At 36.5% G+C, this 14,266-nt stretch overlaps 2 protein-coding genes across 3 annotated transcripts; one reads left to right on the top strand and one right to left on the bottom strand.

The window, feature by feature from the left end:
* Window positions 1-1,234, top strand: LOC123202695 (AT-hook motif nuclear-localized protein 17). The gene has a single exon (XM_044618727.1). The coding sequence runs from the start codon at window positions 223-225 to the stop codon at window positions 1,117-1,119; it is 897 nt and encodes a 298-aa protein (XP_044474662.1). The 5' UTR covers window positions 1-222; the 3' UTR covers window positions 1,120-1,234.
* A 5,360-nt stretch (window positions 1,235-6,594) lies between these two features.
* Window positions 6,595-13,906, bottom strand: LOC123203277 (ubiquitin carboxyl-terminal hydrolase 17-like). 2 transcript variants are annotated; one of them, XM_044619587.1, is made up of 11 exons: window positions 13,268-13,906; window positions 10,947-12,282; window positions 10,761-10,849; window positions 10,208-10,293; window positions 9,943-10,105; window positions 9,717-9,837; window positions 9,409-9,566; window positions 8,225-8,309; window positions 7,931-8,143; window positions 7,637-7,698; window positions 6,595-7,545 (listed from the first exon to the last, which is right to left on the bottom strand). In XM_044619587.1, exons 1-11 carry the CDS (start codon window positions 13,546-13,548, stop codon window positions 6,921-6,923), a joined length of 3,219 nt encoding a protein of 1,072 aa, XP_044475522.1. In that variant the 5' UTR covers window positions 13,549-13,906; the 3' UTR covers window positions 6,595-6,920. The 2 variants fall into 2 exon arrangements, with proteins under 2 accessions (XP_044475522.1, XP_044475523.1); XM_044619588.1 differs by having other exon boundaries at window positions 10,947-12,299; window positions 13,268-13,471.
* Window positions 13,907-14,266: the final 360 nt, after the last annotated feature.

Genomic DNA, 14,266 nt, shown 5'->3' with positions numbered 1-14,266 from the left:
TCTTCTTCTTCTTCTTCTTCTATCTCTCTCTCTCTCTTATTTATTATAAAACAAATCTCCTCTCAACTCTCCATGTTCTTCCTCTTTCTCCGTATCTCTCTCAAAATCAAATCGAACCCATCTCTTCCCATTCATCTTGTTCTTTCTAAGATAATATAAGAAAACCCATATTTTAAATCTTTTAAGTTTTTTACACAACAAATATTATACAAAAACCAAAACATGAAAGGTGAATATTTGGAACCCAAAACCTCGAACTCCCCCAATATGTTCTCCAAGCTTCAACACCAACACCATCAGCAACAGCATCAACTTCCTTTCTCTCATCACTTCCAACTTTCACGTGATTCTCAAACCTCTGAGGAAGAAACCAACAGCCATAACTCTGCAGCCACCACCACCACACCTACCCCTAAGCTCAAGCAACTTGAGCCCAGTGATGGGGCTACTATTGAAGTTGGTCGCCGCCCTAGAGGTAGGCCACCGGGTTCCAAAAACAAGCCCAAACCCCCTGTTTTTATCACCCGTGAACCCGAACCCGTCATGAGTCCTTACATTCTCGAAGTCCCGGGTGGGAACGACGTCGTTGAAGCTATCTCAAACTTCTGCCATCGCAAAAGTGTTGGAATCTGTGTCCTCACCGGTTCTGGAAACGTCGCTAACGTTACACTCCGCCAGCCCTCCCCTACTCCTGGCGCCACGATAACGTTTCACGGAAGATTCGACATTCTCTCAATCTCTGCGACGTTTTTGCCGCAAAACGCTGGGTGTCCTCCGGTACCGAACATATTCGCGATTTCTTTGGCAGGACCGCAGGGACAGGTCGTGGGAGGGTCCGTGGTGGGCCCACTGTTAGCGGCTGGTACCGTGTTTGTGGTTGCGGCCACGTTTAACAATCCATCATACCACCGGCTACCTCTTCAGGATGAGCCGAAGACTTCGATTTCTGGTGGTGGTGGTGGTGAAGGGCAATCGCCAGTTGGTTCGAGCGGTGGCGGTGGAGCCGAAAGTGGACAAGTGGCGGGGGGAGAGTCATGTGGTATGTCGATTTATGGTTGTCATTTACCCGGTGGTGATGTCATATGGGCACCCACTGCTAGACCACCACCGCCTTATTGAGTTTTATTTTATTTTCCATCTGTACCCTGTGAATAAATCGGACATCGGATTTACTTCCATTTAGGAGTTGATTGTATTTTGTTTATGAAGATGATTAATTACTAGTTCTTCTAAATTTTCGTCTTGTTAATGTTCATCTTTGTGTACTTCTTGCAATATACTTTTGTATGCTAGAGAAAGAAAAGAGATAACAAGGTGTCTTAACTCGAAATCAATACCTCTGATTTGATTATTAACCGATAGATATTTGGGTAGATTTTTGTTCAGATTTACGAAGAACAGTGTAATGACTAATAGGGTGGCTAGCTTTGAACAGGCTTTTTCTATGAAGTTTGAAACTTGTGAATGATGGGGCCGCAGCTGAACCACTGGGCTAAGATAATGTCGATCATGGTTCATAGCTTTAATTCTGTGTATTGGGTTCTTGAATTGGGTAAAGCGATTAAGCGTATGGCAGTGGAGAACATGGCTAGGGTTATTCCTTGCAGTTGCTTTTAAGTGGAGCTGCAGAGAAGATAAGAGAGAGAGGCTGAGAAGGAATTGCTTTATCCAATATGTTTTGGAAAGCTCTCTCTCAAAAACCCAACTTTATTTTATTATATTTTTCTATGTATCTATTTCTAGCCTCTGATTCTGATCCAATTTGTACTTTGGTTTGTCTCTTTCGTCTTATTTAATTGGCAAAAAAGAAAACACTTTGATAGCAAGATAGCCCCTTTCCTAGCTGTCCTGTCCATCTTCCTCTGCACTTTGCATTTCTTTCTATCATTTTGATTCTTGAGCTGTTCTTCACCTGCAAAGTACCTAAAAAAAAAAAAATCGCTACCGCAGAGAATGGTTACTTCAGAAATTTACCATCCAATCTCTTAGAAAATCTCTGGTGTAAAAATTGATTGAAGTTCTATCTTCTTCCTCTTATTGGGTCCACAATAAGTAGTTAATCTGTGTGCTAGCAGTAGCTGCCAGCCCATCAACTTTTCTCTGATCTGTTTTCTACTAAATAAGACGAAAAAAATCTATCTTATATCGGCTTATGATTAACCTAAGTGCCTACACATAAATAGGATATATACCATATTATATTATAACAAGAATAGCAAAAATGTCAAGGTGACGTATCGGGGATGTACCACGTCCATCCGTGCATTTTCATAATAATAATTTAACTACAAAAAGTTTGAGTCTATGGCAAAGCAGAAAAGCATTAAGTGATGGTACAATAATAAAATTATATTTATTTATTTTAAATATATAAATATATATAAATATTTATATATATCATTATATAATTTAAAATTTAAAATAAAATAATATTTAATCATATAATGATATATATAATATTTGTATACGTATAAATATCCATCAATAAAATTATGTTTATAAATACGAAACATAAATTTGTGCATATATAATAATATATTTTTATATAATTTAGTGATTTTGAATTAAAAATAAAATATCTAATTACATGATGATATATTATCGACAGTTTATGATTGTAATATGCGCTTGTGTGTTAGGTGACACAAGCCAAGCAAAACCATGCTTAGGGCGAGGCATTCCAACATGTTTGGTTGTGTATATATGCATAAGTGTGTGTAGAAACTAAAGTTAATTCAGACTGTTGTAAATCAATCGTATATTTTCCCATCAACGCAACACTTGTAGATGTTATATGATGACATGTTATTGTTTATGTATAAAACATTATTCATAATAGTTTTCGTTAAGTAGAAAAACATTAAGTGAATATATATATCAAATATCATTCCTAAATTAAAAAGCAAAATTATATCTATTTACAGTTTGAGTTCTAATTCTTATATCACTTTAGAAAATCACTTAAAAAGCCTTATAATTAGATAAGTCTGACTAAATTTAAATTTTTATTTTCTTATATTTGACGTTTCTTATTCTACCACAATGGTTAAATTTTAAAATATCTTTTGGTGGGATTTGAATTGTTATTCCCTAATATTTGGAATTTTCATGAATACTATTTAGACTGCTCTTCGGGGGGCAATCAAGCCTATGTTTTCCATCAACTTTCCCATTTTAACACTTTTTATTTTCCTGTCTATGAATTAAGTGCAAATCTGATTTCCAAAGATCAGGCAAATAAGGGCCAATCATTGATTGGCATTTCTGGTGAGTGCGACAAAAGATCAAATGATTGCAAGAGGAATTAAGGGTGAAGTGCATGCACGGAGGAGCCTTTTAACAGAGTTGTTCGCGGTGCAATTTCTCAAGTCAAAAATGGTTGGTGGGCTGCTGGTGAGTACATTTCTCATTGCTTCCTCTCCCCACCCTTCATTAAAGACGGCAATTATGCACTTCAAGTCTTCAATATGACTCTCCTTGTGACACTTGAATCAAAGTTAATTTGGATTCAAGCTTCAGGCATGGAAAATCTCTGCATGCCAAGTTGCCATTGTATCATGCGCAAGCATGCATGCATATATATATATTCTTCAAAGGCATGCCGCCCCTTTTCTTGACCATTTGCCTCACACGACATGCATCATCAATCATCATAACTCACCAACAGCTTTGTCCTCCATTCATTTATGTATATTTCTTCATCGAATATCCCAACTTTTCGCCGTTAACGGTTGACTTCTTGCCTTCATCCTGTCGGCGATGCCTTAATATTGAGCATCTGTAAAAATAAAATGATCTCTTCAACAAAGCAATCTTATGATAGCTTATTTCTTGCAGAATCCCACCGTCTTCCCTTTTTTTGACTTGCGTTCCTAGCTAAATCAAATTTGTTTCCTCTATACAAGCTTTCATTGATTTTCTTTCTTCTTTTTTCCAACTTTGATAAGAGAAAAAGCTGTTTCCTACATATTGCATGTAACCAGAAGAATATCCTGTGTGATTTCTGAAATTGACTCACACACATACGTATACCAAATTTTCCAATAGGATAGAAGCCCTTTTAAAGTGATACTGTCAATAACCACATTCGTTTAATGTGGTTTAGAATGGATGAGAGTGATTAGTGTTAAAGAAAATATCTTTGGCAGACATACTTTGGTTAATAAAAGTGGAGTGATTAACATTTTCCCAATAATTATTAGCTTTAAAACACTTTTTGACCAAATCAATATATCATACTGATTAAGTAAAATCCTGAAAAGAATCTTTATATCATGTTAAAATTTCAAATTTCCAGAGTTATTTTTAACTATTTCACCTTTCAAAATTATCATATCACCTAAAATTAACAAAATTTTAAAATATTATTTAAAATATCAAATTTGTGTCAATACTCTTTTTTTTCTCTTTTGCTTTCACCTTATTATTCATGAGTGACTTAATCAGCCTCCACTATATTTTTTGTCGCTATTAAGTGACAATCCCTTGTCTCAACATATCATCCCACACTTTCAACCCCACAAACCGCTATCTCTCTCACGCTCACTATGTCTCACATGCAGCTTCACCTAATCCACCCTTTCACTATACCAACTAATGATCTCCACAACCCTCGTTGGTCATTGTTGTCGTCTCTTTTGCTCATGGTTTTGATCTTTTTGTTATCATCTCCGTTGGAGCCAACATTTTTGGTGATGGGACTTATTCTAGTAGCAAGATTTGTTTTAGATTATTGATGGTTGGAATTTATTTTGGTAATTGGAAAAGAGCGTGGGGGTTGTGGGTTGTTGACATAGTTGCAATATACGGTGGCAATGGTGAGATTTTATTAAAAAAAATAACGATTAGGGTTTCTAAACTTAAAGTGAAGAAATTAAATTGTAAGTTTTCAAACTTATTAAAATATCAAACTATCATGTTTAAAATGTTAATGCGAGATCAACAAATAAGTTATTCTTTTTTTTATTTTTCAAAATTTTTACATAGTGAAAATTACTAATTACTCTTATAGAATTACTTATTCTAATGAAGTTAAATTTTGTGTAAAAAATGTGATTTATGCATTCAAAAAGTAAAAAAGTGCTCTTAATTTTAAGTGATAGTAGAGATAAGTGAAAAACAGTTCAAATTATAAAATCAAGCTAAATCATTTAAAATTTATGATTTTGTGCAGTTTAGATTTGAAACCAGATTAGTCTGGGATTAAAAAAATTTAAAAAAAAATTATAATTTTAATTGTGATTTGATTGGTTTTTAAATCTGGTTAAACCATAAAATAGTTTTAAAATTGTTCAAGGACAAAGGATTTACAGAGTGAGAGGGAGGACAAAACAAACAGTGTTTTGTTCCCTCCTGCTGCTGCTGCTATTGCCTTCCATGCTTCTCTTTCTGCCTCACAAACATCAATTGTAATCTGTATTTGAACCAAATTATATATCCTGAAAAATCACTCACTAATTAATTAAATTCATGCAACAACAAATATGGAGGAGAATGTTCAATATACAAAACAAATTCAATCCTGCATTTTGCCCCCACATATCCAAGACATCTGTATTGCCTACATAATCAGTTGATTGGAACAAAGTGGTGATGTGATTAAAGTGCATTTAGAAATTAAGAGTTTTTGTGGTGGGGGCTTTTTTTTTTTTTTCCAATTACCTGACGTTTACACCCCATCATTCACATTGTCATCTTCTCATTATTCATGCACCGCAAACAAATTTGACTCTAAGAAGCCCAACGTGCCCTCATCAACCTTCACAACGCAGCCATAGTCTTTGTTTTTACGAAAAAATCAGTCTTAAGTTAAATTATTTTATAAGACAAATCCGATAATATTTTTAAAATCCAACTACTACTGTTATAGAGTCCTTGCCTTTGTTTTACTTCATCTTGTTTCCTTCAGACACGGTAGCCTGGATATGCTTTCTGTCAAAGTCGCAAACTGTGGCTGAGAAAGGCAATTTAGAAGCGATGGTGCAATATTATTCGTGGGAGAAGGTGTTTGTCAAAAGTTGGAATGATTAAAAAGTACACGTGTACGGAAACGATTAATCTACTGGTTTAGAGTGGAGAGGCCTGTCAAATGCCATTTTAAGGGGTTCTGGTGCAGCTGCAAAGTCAAACAACATTTATGCATGCAGTTGGAGACCATAATAAAGGCAATTGAGGTGGGAGCCAAACAAGTATGGGACGGCTGTCCTGTGTGTTGCTTTGGTCGGATGGCAGTTGGACCAGCCTTTCTTCAAATTCTACGCCTTATGTTTTGACATTGATTTTGTTACCATAATTGGCAAGGCCAACTTCATTTAAGAGACAAGATGGCACTGGGGTTTGTAAAAATAGAGACAAGGGGCCATCAATTCAACTTTGACTTGTCCAAGTTCAGGTCAGGAATGCCTGCTTACCATACAAACCAACCCACAATGGTATTTGAGTCCAATAATTAAACTCGGAATAAAATCCAGAATTTTACATATTTTAGTGTAGTTAATTCTCCCAAACAAACAATCTAGCTTAGATAAGTTTTCCCGTTTAAAAAAAAAAAAAACCCAACCTATTTGTACAGAGATGAAAACGCCAGGCCAGACCTAAAATAGCAACAGTCAGTCTTATTCATTCCTTAGTGAATATAAGCAAGAGTTACTAGATTTACACTCCTTTAGGGTCTCCATCATGGGAGCTCCCTCTCCAACTGTACACTCTTTATGTAAAGATTTCTCTATCACATTATTAGAGGGAAAGGCATGGACAAAATGGTGACAGCTGATTCTTTAAACAAAGCCAGCTACAATAGTACATTACATACAGCCTCTCCCCATTTCTTATTTACTCCCCTTTAAATAAAAATGGCTTAATCTATACTTCCCTTAGTTGTTTTTCTAAAATTTACCACAGATTTTACATCATTTAAAGGGCTAATCCATCCTAAGCTCTCTGAGTCGGTCTCTACAACTGCTACTAGCTAATTTTCTACATTGTTTATTAGTCGTGTCATAATGCAAAATTGATGCATTTCCCCTACCTACCAAATCCACCTGCCTGTTACTCGTACTATGACCAGCAGCACCTTCCATGCCTGATCCCGTGTTATCAGCTTGTTCTGAGTTGGAAAAGGCTGAATGCCAAGAGGAGAGTGATGAGCTGTCAGAATCAGAACAATTCCTCCAACGGCTGTTCCAACCAGATCCTGAATCACCAAATATGTAATCAGAAATGTCATCTGTGCTGGAAGAATCTCGAGTGTTATCAGTGCTGCAGGAACCTTCATCGGAGTTGCTGCTAATAAGAGATGAACTGTCACTTGAATCCTCTTGTAAGATCTTTTGCAGTTGGTGGAATCTTGAATAAAAAGATTCAATGCTAGCAAAACCATCAGGAGGAATTGAGCTGGGATAAGACTGATCGGCACTAGAATGCATGGAAGGGGATCTTAACTTTGACGTAGTACTCTTTCCAGTTACCCAGGAAGGAATCACTTTACTTTTCAGATCAGACGAAATTATTCTGTTCCTTATCAATCTAGAAGCCCTGGGAGAGCACCTGTTTGACAATTAGTCAGATAAACATACAAAGTTGCAGAAATTCCGATCTCAATCTTAGTCCAAACAAAATTATTTCTGAGAACAGTTACCTTGCATAAAGGAGCATATATGCCCCCTCTGTTAGCACCTTTTCACGTTCCACAGGTGTTACCTATCCAATTAGGCATACAAAAGTTAAATTCTGTGGAAGGATTAAATCCAATGCTTTTAGTAGTACACAACAGCAAACAATTAAAGAAGGGAGGGAAAAGGATTTGCAAAGAGCAATGTTTTAAAGAAGGATGATCCAGCAAAGCCAGGCTTTGCGGAGAACACAAAAAGTCAGGACATATGCAACTACTAGTGTAGCCTAAGGATAAGATGATAAATAATAGTTAACTTACCGTGTTATCGTCAATTTTGAACCACTTGTTTTTGATACTTTTTACGTAGCACACATAGTGTCCAGAAAACGCAGCATTCATAATATCCAAGTGGACCACAACTCCATAAAGCCTATATATAGGTGACTTATCGCTTGTTCCACTCATATATGGTGCCAGGTCCAGTATTTCTGGGAACTGAATAGATTTATTGAGCTTTCCAAATTTGCCAGACTGTAAGATGATGCAGGATCAAGAAATCAATGAGAATCGGTAAACAGCGGGGTAAAGTATCATCATTCACTAAAAAATTACCTGAAATCGCTTTAATGCAATTGTAAGAATATTAGGAGCCTCTAGTATAGTCAACTTCTTCTTGGCCTTTTGATAAGATTTGCATCTGATAAAAAAAATCAGTAATAAACTGAGCAAAATGAAACATCTGAAAGCAATCACATACAAGAATGTTGAAAAGTGTTTCCTTGGCAAGAAAATGGCAACCAAAGACCACGCTGAATTTTGTGAAAGAACAAAACCACCCATGCAATCATCTCCTAAAGCACAACAAACGCAAAAACTGCACACAGAAAGTGGCTTACTGGAAAAGAAATGCATTGGCATAATTACAAAGATTTAACAGTTAGAATTAAATTTGAAAAAAATTAAAATCTCATTGCAAAGTTCTCATATCAGAGTGAAGTATATGAAAGAAAACCAATTTGCTAAGAACAAGATCTAACAAAAAGAATAAGGAAGGGAAGCAAATAAAAAGGATGGTAGCTGGATAAGAAATGGGAGACTGTAGGGAGAAGTGCCTAACCAATCTTCAACTTGATAATACTTAATTTTTATTCTGAATTACAAGGAAATACTCAAAACCCTATAAAAATAATATAGCAACAGAAGAAAGCAAATCACAACGAGACTCATAGGATATCTAGCCTTTGGTTCCAAAGAATATATTCATTTCCAACCATCATGAATAACAGCTGCATCAAATAAAAAATCCGAGTCCACTAATCTGAAAGAAATCTTAAAATCTAGTACTTTGAAAAACCATGACAGAGCAAGACAATCTAGTAGGCTTTAACTAAATTATAAACTCTTTGCAGATTAATGCTCGCATTAGTCAAATTTAATCAGCAAGTCAAAACCAAATTATCTGTGCTCGGTAGTTTATGACTACAAGTGACAAAAGTTCCAACACACCCATTTTTCTTGCAAATTCAGACACTGAAGGAAAAAATATGAAATCTACTTTTTCTTATAGGAGGGTTTTAAAGTCCAACCAAATTGCAGAACTGTTGAAAGAATTATCATTCTCCATGGCATCACTCAAAAAGCTTACTCATTAAAATCTAACTCAACTATAACCTATAACCTTCAAGTTAAAAAGTAAACCATCATATTCTCCACAAAATGCTCTATCCTAAGTAGAAGATAATGATACCATATGACGCTCTGCAAGAGCTCCACAAAAAATAGTAAACATGACCAACCTTCCACATTGGTACATATTGTCCCCATCCAGAATCTCTGTACCAGAAAATTGCCGAAGAGCCTCTTCTAAGCTTCGTATGTCCCCTCCTATCTCAACAGTAAGATCCATCATCCTTTCCTGTCGTTCCGACTTGCCTTGGCATTTCATGCATTTTATCTGCAGACAAGAATAATACATAGCATGCATCATTTACAGTCCAATACAGACTATACCTTGCAGCAAGGCATAACAATTCATTATAGAGACAAGGAACGAAGAACTGCTCAGTCTCTAAACTTTTTAACAAACTTTCTTAAAAATATATACCTTTGATCGAAGATAACCTCCAAATGTAAGGCCGATGAGGGTTGTTTCCTCTTCCAAAAGACAGGAGTCATTAACCCTAGCTTCCTTAAGGCAAACAGATTGCATTGTATCAATAGCATACCTGTCATACAAATCCAAGAGCATCCCTTTCAGCAGGAGAAAATTATCAGAACATGGAGAAGACCTAAATTCAATAATTGGTTTCACAAATAAAAGCCCTTCTGACCTTAGAAATTCATGTGCATCTTCTTCTCTCCCATTACCAAGTTTGCTTCCAATACTTTGGAGTTGTGATAAAATCCCAATGGGAGACAAAGGGGATTTTCCTTCTTTTGCCTTCAATATTAGATTTTCAAACTCACAGGTGAAACACCATTCTTTCTTCACACCTGGTATAGATAATAATTATGAAGAGTTACACACTGCACAAATGCTGCAAAATATACCATTTAGAAGTAAGTAAAAAAAATGATAAAGATTATGAAACGTACATTCTTTGGAATGGAGTCCCTGAGTGAAGTAAGCAGTCAGAGGAGGAGTAAATGTCAAGCACTGAAGTACAGCATTAGCATAACAGCTGCAGAAATTATATTGGCAGTTAACAAAAGCAAAAAAAAAAAATTCTAGATAGAAGATAACTAGTACACCAGACCAACAAGCAGTTAATAGTTCAATAGTCTTGTTGCCCCCCTCCCCATCCCCCAAGACTGGTGAAAGAGATAATATGCAGATCCCAGAAAGTGAAAAACTTGGTAAACATTGCACTTTATTTTACAAACCTACCATCAAAAGGATGTAATACATAAGATTGACATGAATTTGTCAGGTCAATTTACTGAAAGAAATTATGCAAGATAAAATACCATGTAACTACTCAAACTAATCACCAGAGTAATCCCACACAGAAAATCCACAGTGCCTTAAAATGAATAGAAGTTTTGTTCTTAGTTTCCAATAAAAAATGAATAGAACTGCCAAAATATACAACTACCATGCATTGGTCATTTTAATTTATCCAAGGTTTAAAAAAACAATTAGCCTTACCTATTCCCACAATTTATGAGGCCACACGGCTGCAATTCTACCTTGTTCCAATTATATAGTTTGACAAATAATTCATATGAGAATAGCCCCTGTGGAAACATAAAAAAATGACAAGAAATCAATGTCCATTCATTGCAAATGCAAAATGTTAAAGGCACAAATATACAACACAAGATCCGATCAAACCTTGTCACTGTATCTTCCAGCAGTCTCACTCCCAACCCCAGTTGGATGTTGCTTCAATGATTTAGATCTTAACTGATCAACAGCTTTCCATAGAGATGTCTTTAACCCATTTTCATCATTTGAAGAGCAGTTTTTAACCCGAAAGAACAATGGAGAGGTTGCATGAACATCGTTGATTCTGCCAGATCTCACACTTGGAACTGAATGCACTTCAACATGATGTGAAGAACCACCATTATCATTAATCACATTATTTGACTTTTCCAAGTTAGAAGATTGCAAGCTGCTGCTATTTGAAGCATCCACACTTATTGAATCTTTTCTAACACTAGATGAAGGGTGAGCATGAGAAGAGAAAGATACTGAAGCTTTTACTTCCCCTGACTTTGATGCATGCGAACCAACATTAGTTCCATTTACTGTGAGGCTAGATGATTTGCAGTTCAAGGATGGGGAGCTCCTGACTTGTGAAAAATCAACATTACTCGTTTTAGTTACTCTATCTTTGGACCTTCCTGAAGCTTCTGGAAGAGCATCATCTGATACAATCCCCTTCACCTCAGGACCCCTGACAGACAATGAGGGGGAAGGGGGCAAATTCGACGAACATGAAGGGGAGTTGGACAAAGAAGAATCATCATAAGCATCTGTTGTAGACTCTAGTGCTCTACCCCAGAAACCAGAAGACACTGTGCAACTTTCAGCATTTGAATCCTCATGCATCTGACCGATGTTCAAACCTGAATAACTAGTACCCTCTCCACTAGAACTTGGTTTAATCTGACTTAATTTATTTAAATTAGTGAAATTATTGACAGAATTGACCAAACTAGCAAATTTAGGGGATAATGGCTTGATCTGATTCAGATTCTTGACACTGGAAACAGTCTCAAGCATATCAACACAGATACCAGCAGATAGAGGTCCATCCAGTTTCTCAGACTCATTTGAACTAATGCTCTCACAGACAGAAACATCATCTGATGAGTCACTACCGGTATGGGAAGCAGAAAATCCAGAGAATGATGTATCAGAATATTCACAAGTTGGACTTGCTCCTTCCCCATCTGCATGAAGTTCAACTTTTACATCATTATCCTTTCCATATGGAACTTCAGGAGAGGTACTGGTATAAGACATTGCAGATTCCACAGATGATATATCAATTGATGTTGGAGGCTGTCTGCCTTCAAACTTAAATCTATCAACATCAAGTTCACGTTCCTCCTGCCCAGTAGAATAGGCAGCTTCATCAATATTGTCCTGAGTGATGCTGGAAGGATAGCATTCATCCTTATGGCCTTGTCTCCAGTGAATAATTTGGCACTTACCAGAACTAAAACATTTCAAAATCTGAGGTAAATATTGTGAAAATACAATACCATATGAATTCCCAGAGCATAATATAAGAATGGGGAGAATTAGACAGTCAGTGACACCCAACATTTCAATTTATTTTCATAGTAGGTGGATGTAACCAAAATAGCAACACCAAACTAATACTCTTAAAGCTTTGTGCTTCAACAAGCAGAGAATCAGCATAGAGTACTGAAAATTAGGAAGCTCCCCAAACATCAAACTATCAAGAAAGGATTACATAAGAAACATAAGTTTCCAAGAACTAATTCCTCCACAAAATCATAAACCAAAAATCAGCCAAGTGGAGACCATCTTCTACCACCTTGAGGCATACAGAATTTTGATATTGTATAAATCTCAATCACCATGCAATGGTGAAATTTTCAAATGACTATACATGTAATACTGTTACACGATAAAACACATATGTAAGTAACAGCTATACTTCACACCCTAATATTGAATAATGGAGACTTTAATTACCTCACATCATAGTCTCTTACTCACATCTCTATCTTATCGATGAACAATACTAATGCAAACATATTACTTATCCTGTACAACAAGATAAACATGTTACAGCGTTGTGCAACAAGATTATAACCTGGTCTACCTCGTGTTTTAGAATACACCATTATAAACTGACTACACAGTAGCCTTCTTTATCATTTTAATAATCTTTTTCCTACTATTTTATATCTCTAGCACATGGCATGGCTCAAACGAGTAAAAGCGCTAAGTAAAGAATCAGATTCATTACAAACTCTGTTCAAATCATTTCGCCATTTTTTTTATTTTAAATAATAATTCATCAAAATCCCCAAAAATTATTATAGACAAGCTACAAGCAATCTTTCGAAAAAAGAAGCCCAAAAGATCCCTCGTATACATATGGTATCTTAAACATTAATTAATAAAACCCCAAAACAGCATAATCAAAATCTAAAGCGTGATTAGCGTACCAGTAACGAACAGCTTTGCACTGGGCACAGCGCGTGGTAGTTGGAGAGAAACAAACAGCGCATTGAGGATACTGCGGAACTGAAACGGTAGCGTAGCCGAGAGTCGCCTCAAGCTCAGCTCTAGCGGCCTCCTCTGAGGCCAAAATCAGCAGCCTCTTGATCTCCTCCCCTCTGGCAATAGATAGCCGCCATTTCCGGCGAATAATAAGGCCGATCACGGGCAAAACTAAACTAACCACAAGGACCAGGCAAGAAAACCCGAGATCCCCGCTCACGTGCATTTATCCTGTACCTAGTACCACGCATCCAGAGAAATAATCAAGCCTAATCTCATCATTAAACATAGATTGACTTCTTCTCGTTGTTGTTACGGCTTGTGCATGCAGCGATTGGTGTGCAAGATCAAAGCCATTGGTGGTCAAAGCGACGGCAATGATTTCATAATAATGTGAGTGAACTCGATGATTTTCCAGAGATGGAAATTTCCTTCGTAGATGCAAATTTTATTTTAGGGCTTCTGTTTTCAGAGAAATAGAAAGAAAGTAGAGCGGAAAAACAATAGAAATTGATGAGACTGAGTTTCTTATTTTGAATTTTTAATTATAATTTAATACGGAAACCTTTTTTTTTTTCTCACGTTAGAGGGAAAGGAATGGAATTTTGTTCCCGAGAAGCGTGAATTCTTTCCTCTTCGAATATTCGGGTCCCACCGGCTCTCGGCAAAAAAAATTTCCATTGGCCAACGATAGTTACGATTCTATTATTATTTTATTGGCTCTTTCTCTGACAGATACTGAATTGTACAATTGCACGATGGTAGCATGTGATGAGGTACTTTTGATTCTTTCGAAGGAAGGTGTGTGTTAATCTGACGGTGGAGATTTGTTTCAGATTACTTGATTTGGTGGGGACAGCAGAGCATTGACGGTGATGCCTCACTCACCATTTTCCATATGGCCAAAAATAGCGCTGGATTTGAGCCGAGCCGAGCTCGGCTTG

This window comes from Mangifera indica, chromosome 19 (genome assembly GCF_011075055.1).
Source record: "Mangifera indica cultivar Alphonso chromosome 19, CATAS_Mindica_2.1, whole genome shotgun sequence".
Taxonomy (NCBI): Eukaryota; Viridiplantae; Streptophyta; class Magnoliopsida; order Sapindales; family Anacardiaceae; genus Mangifera; species Mangifera indica.
This window is presented reverse-complemented; position numbering and strand designations above follow the sequence as displayed.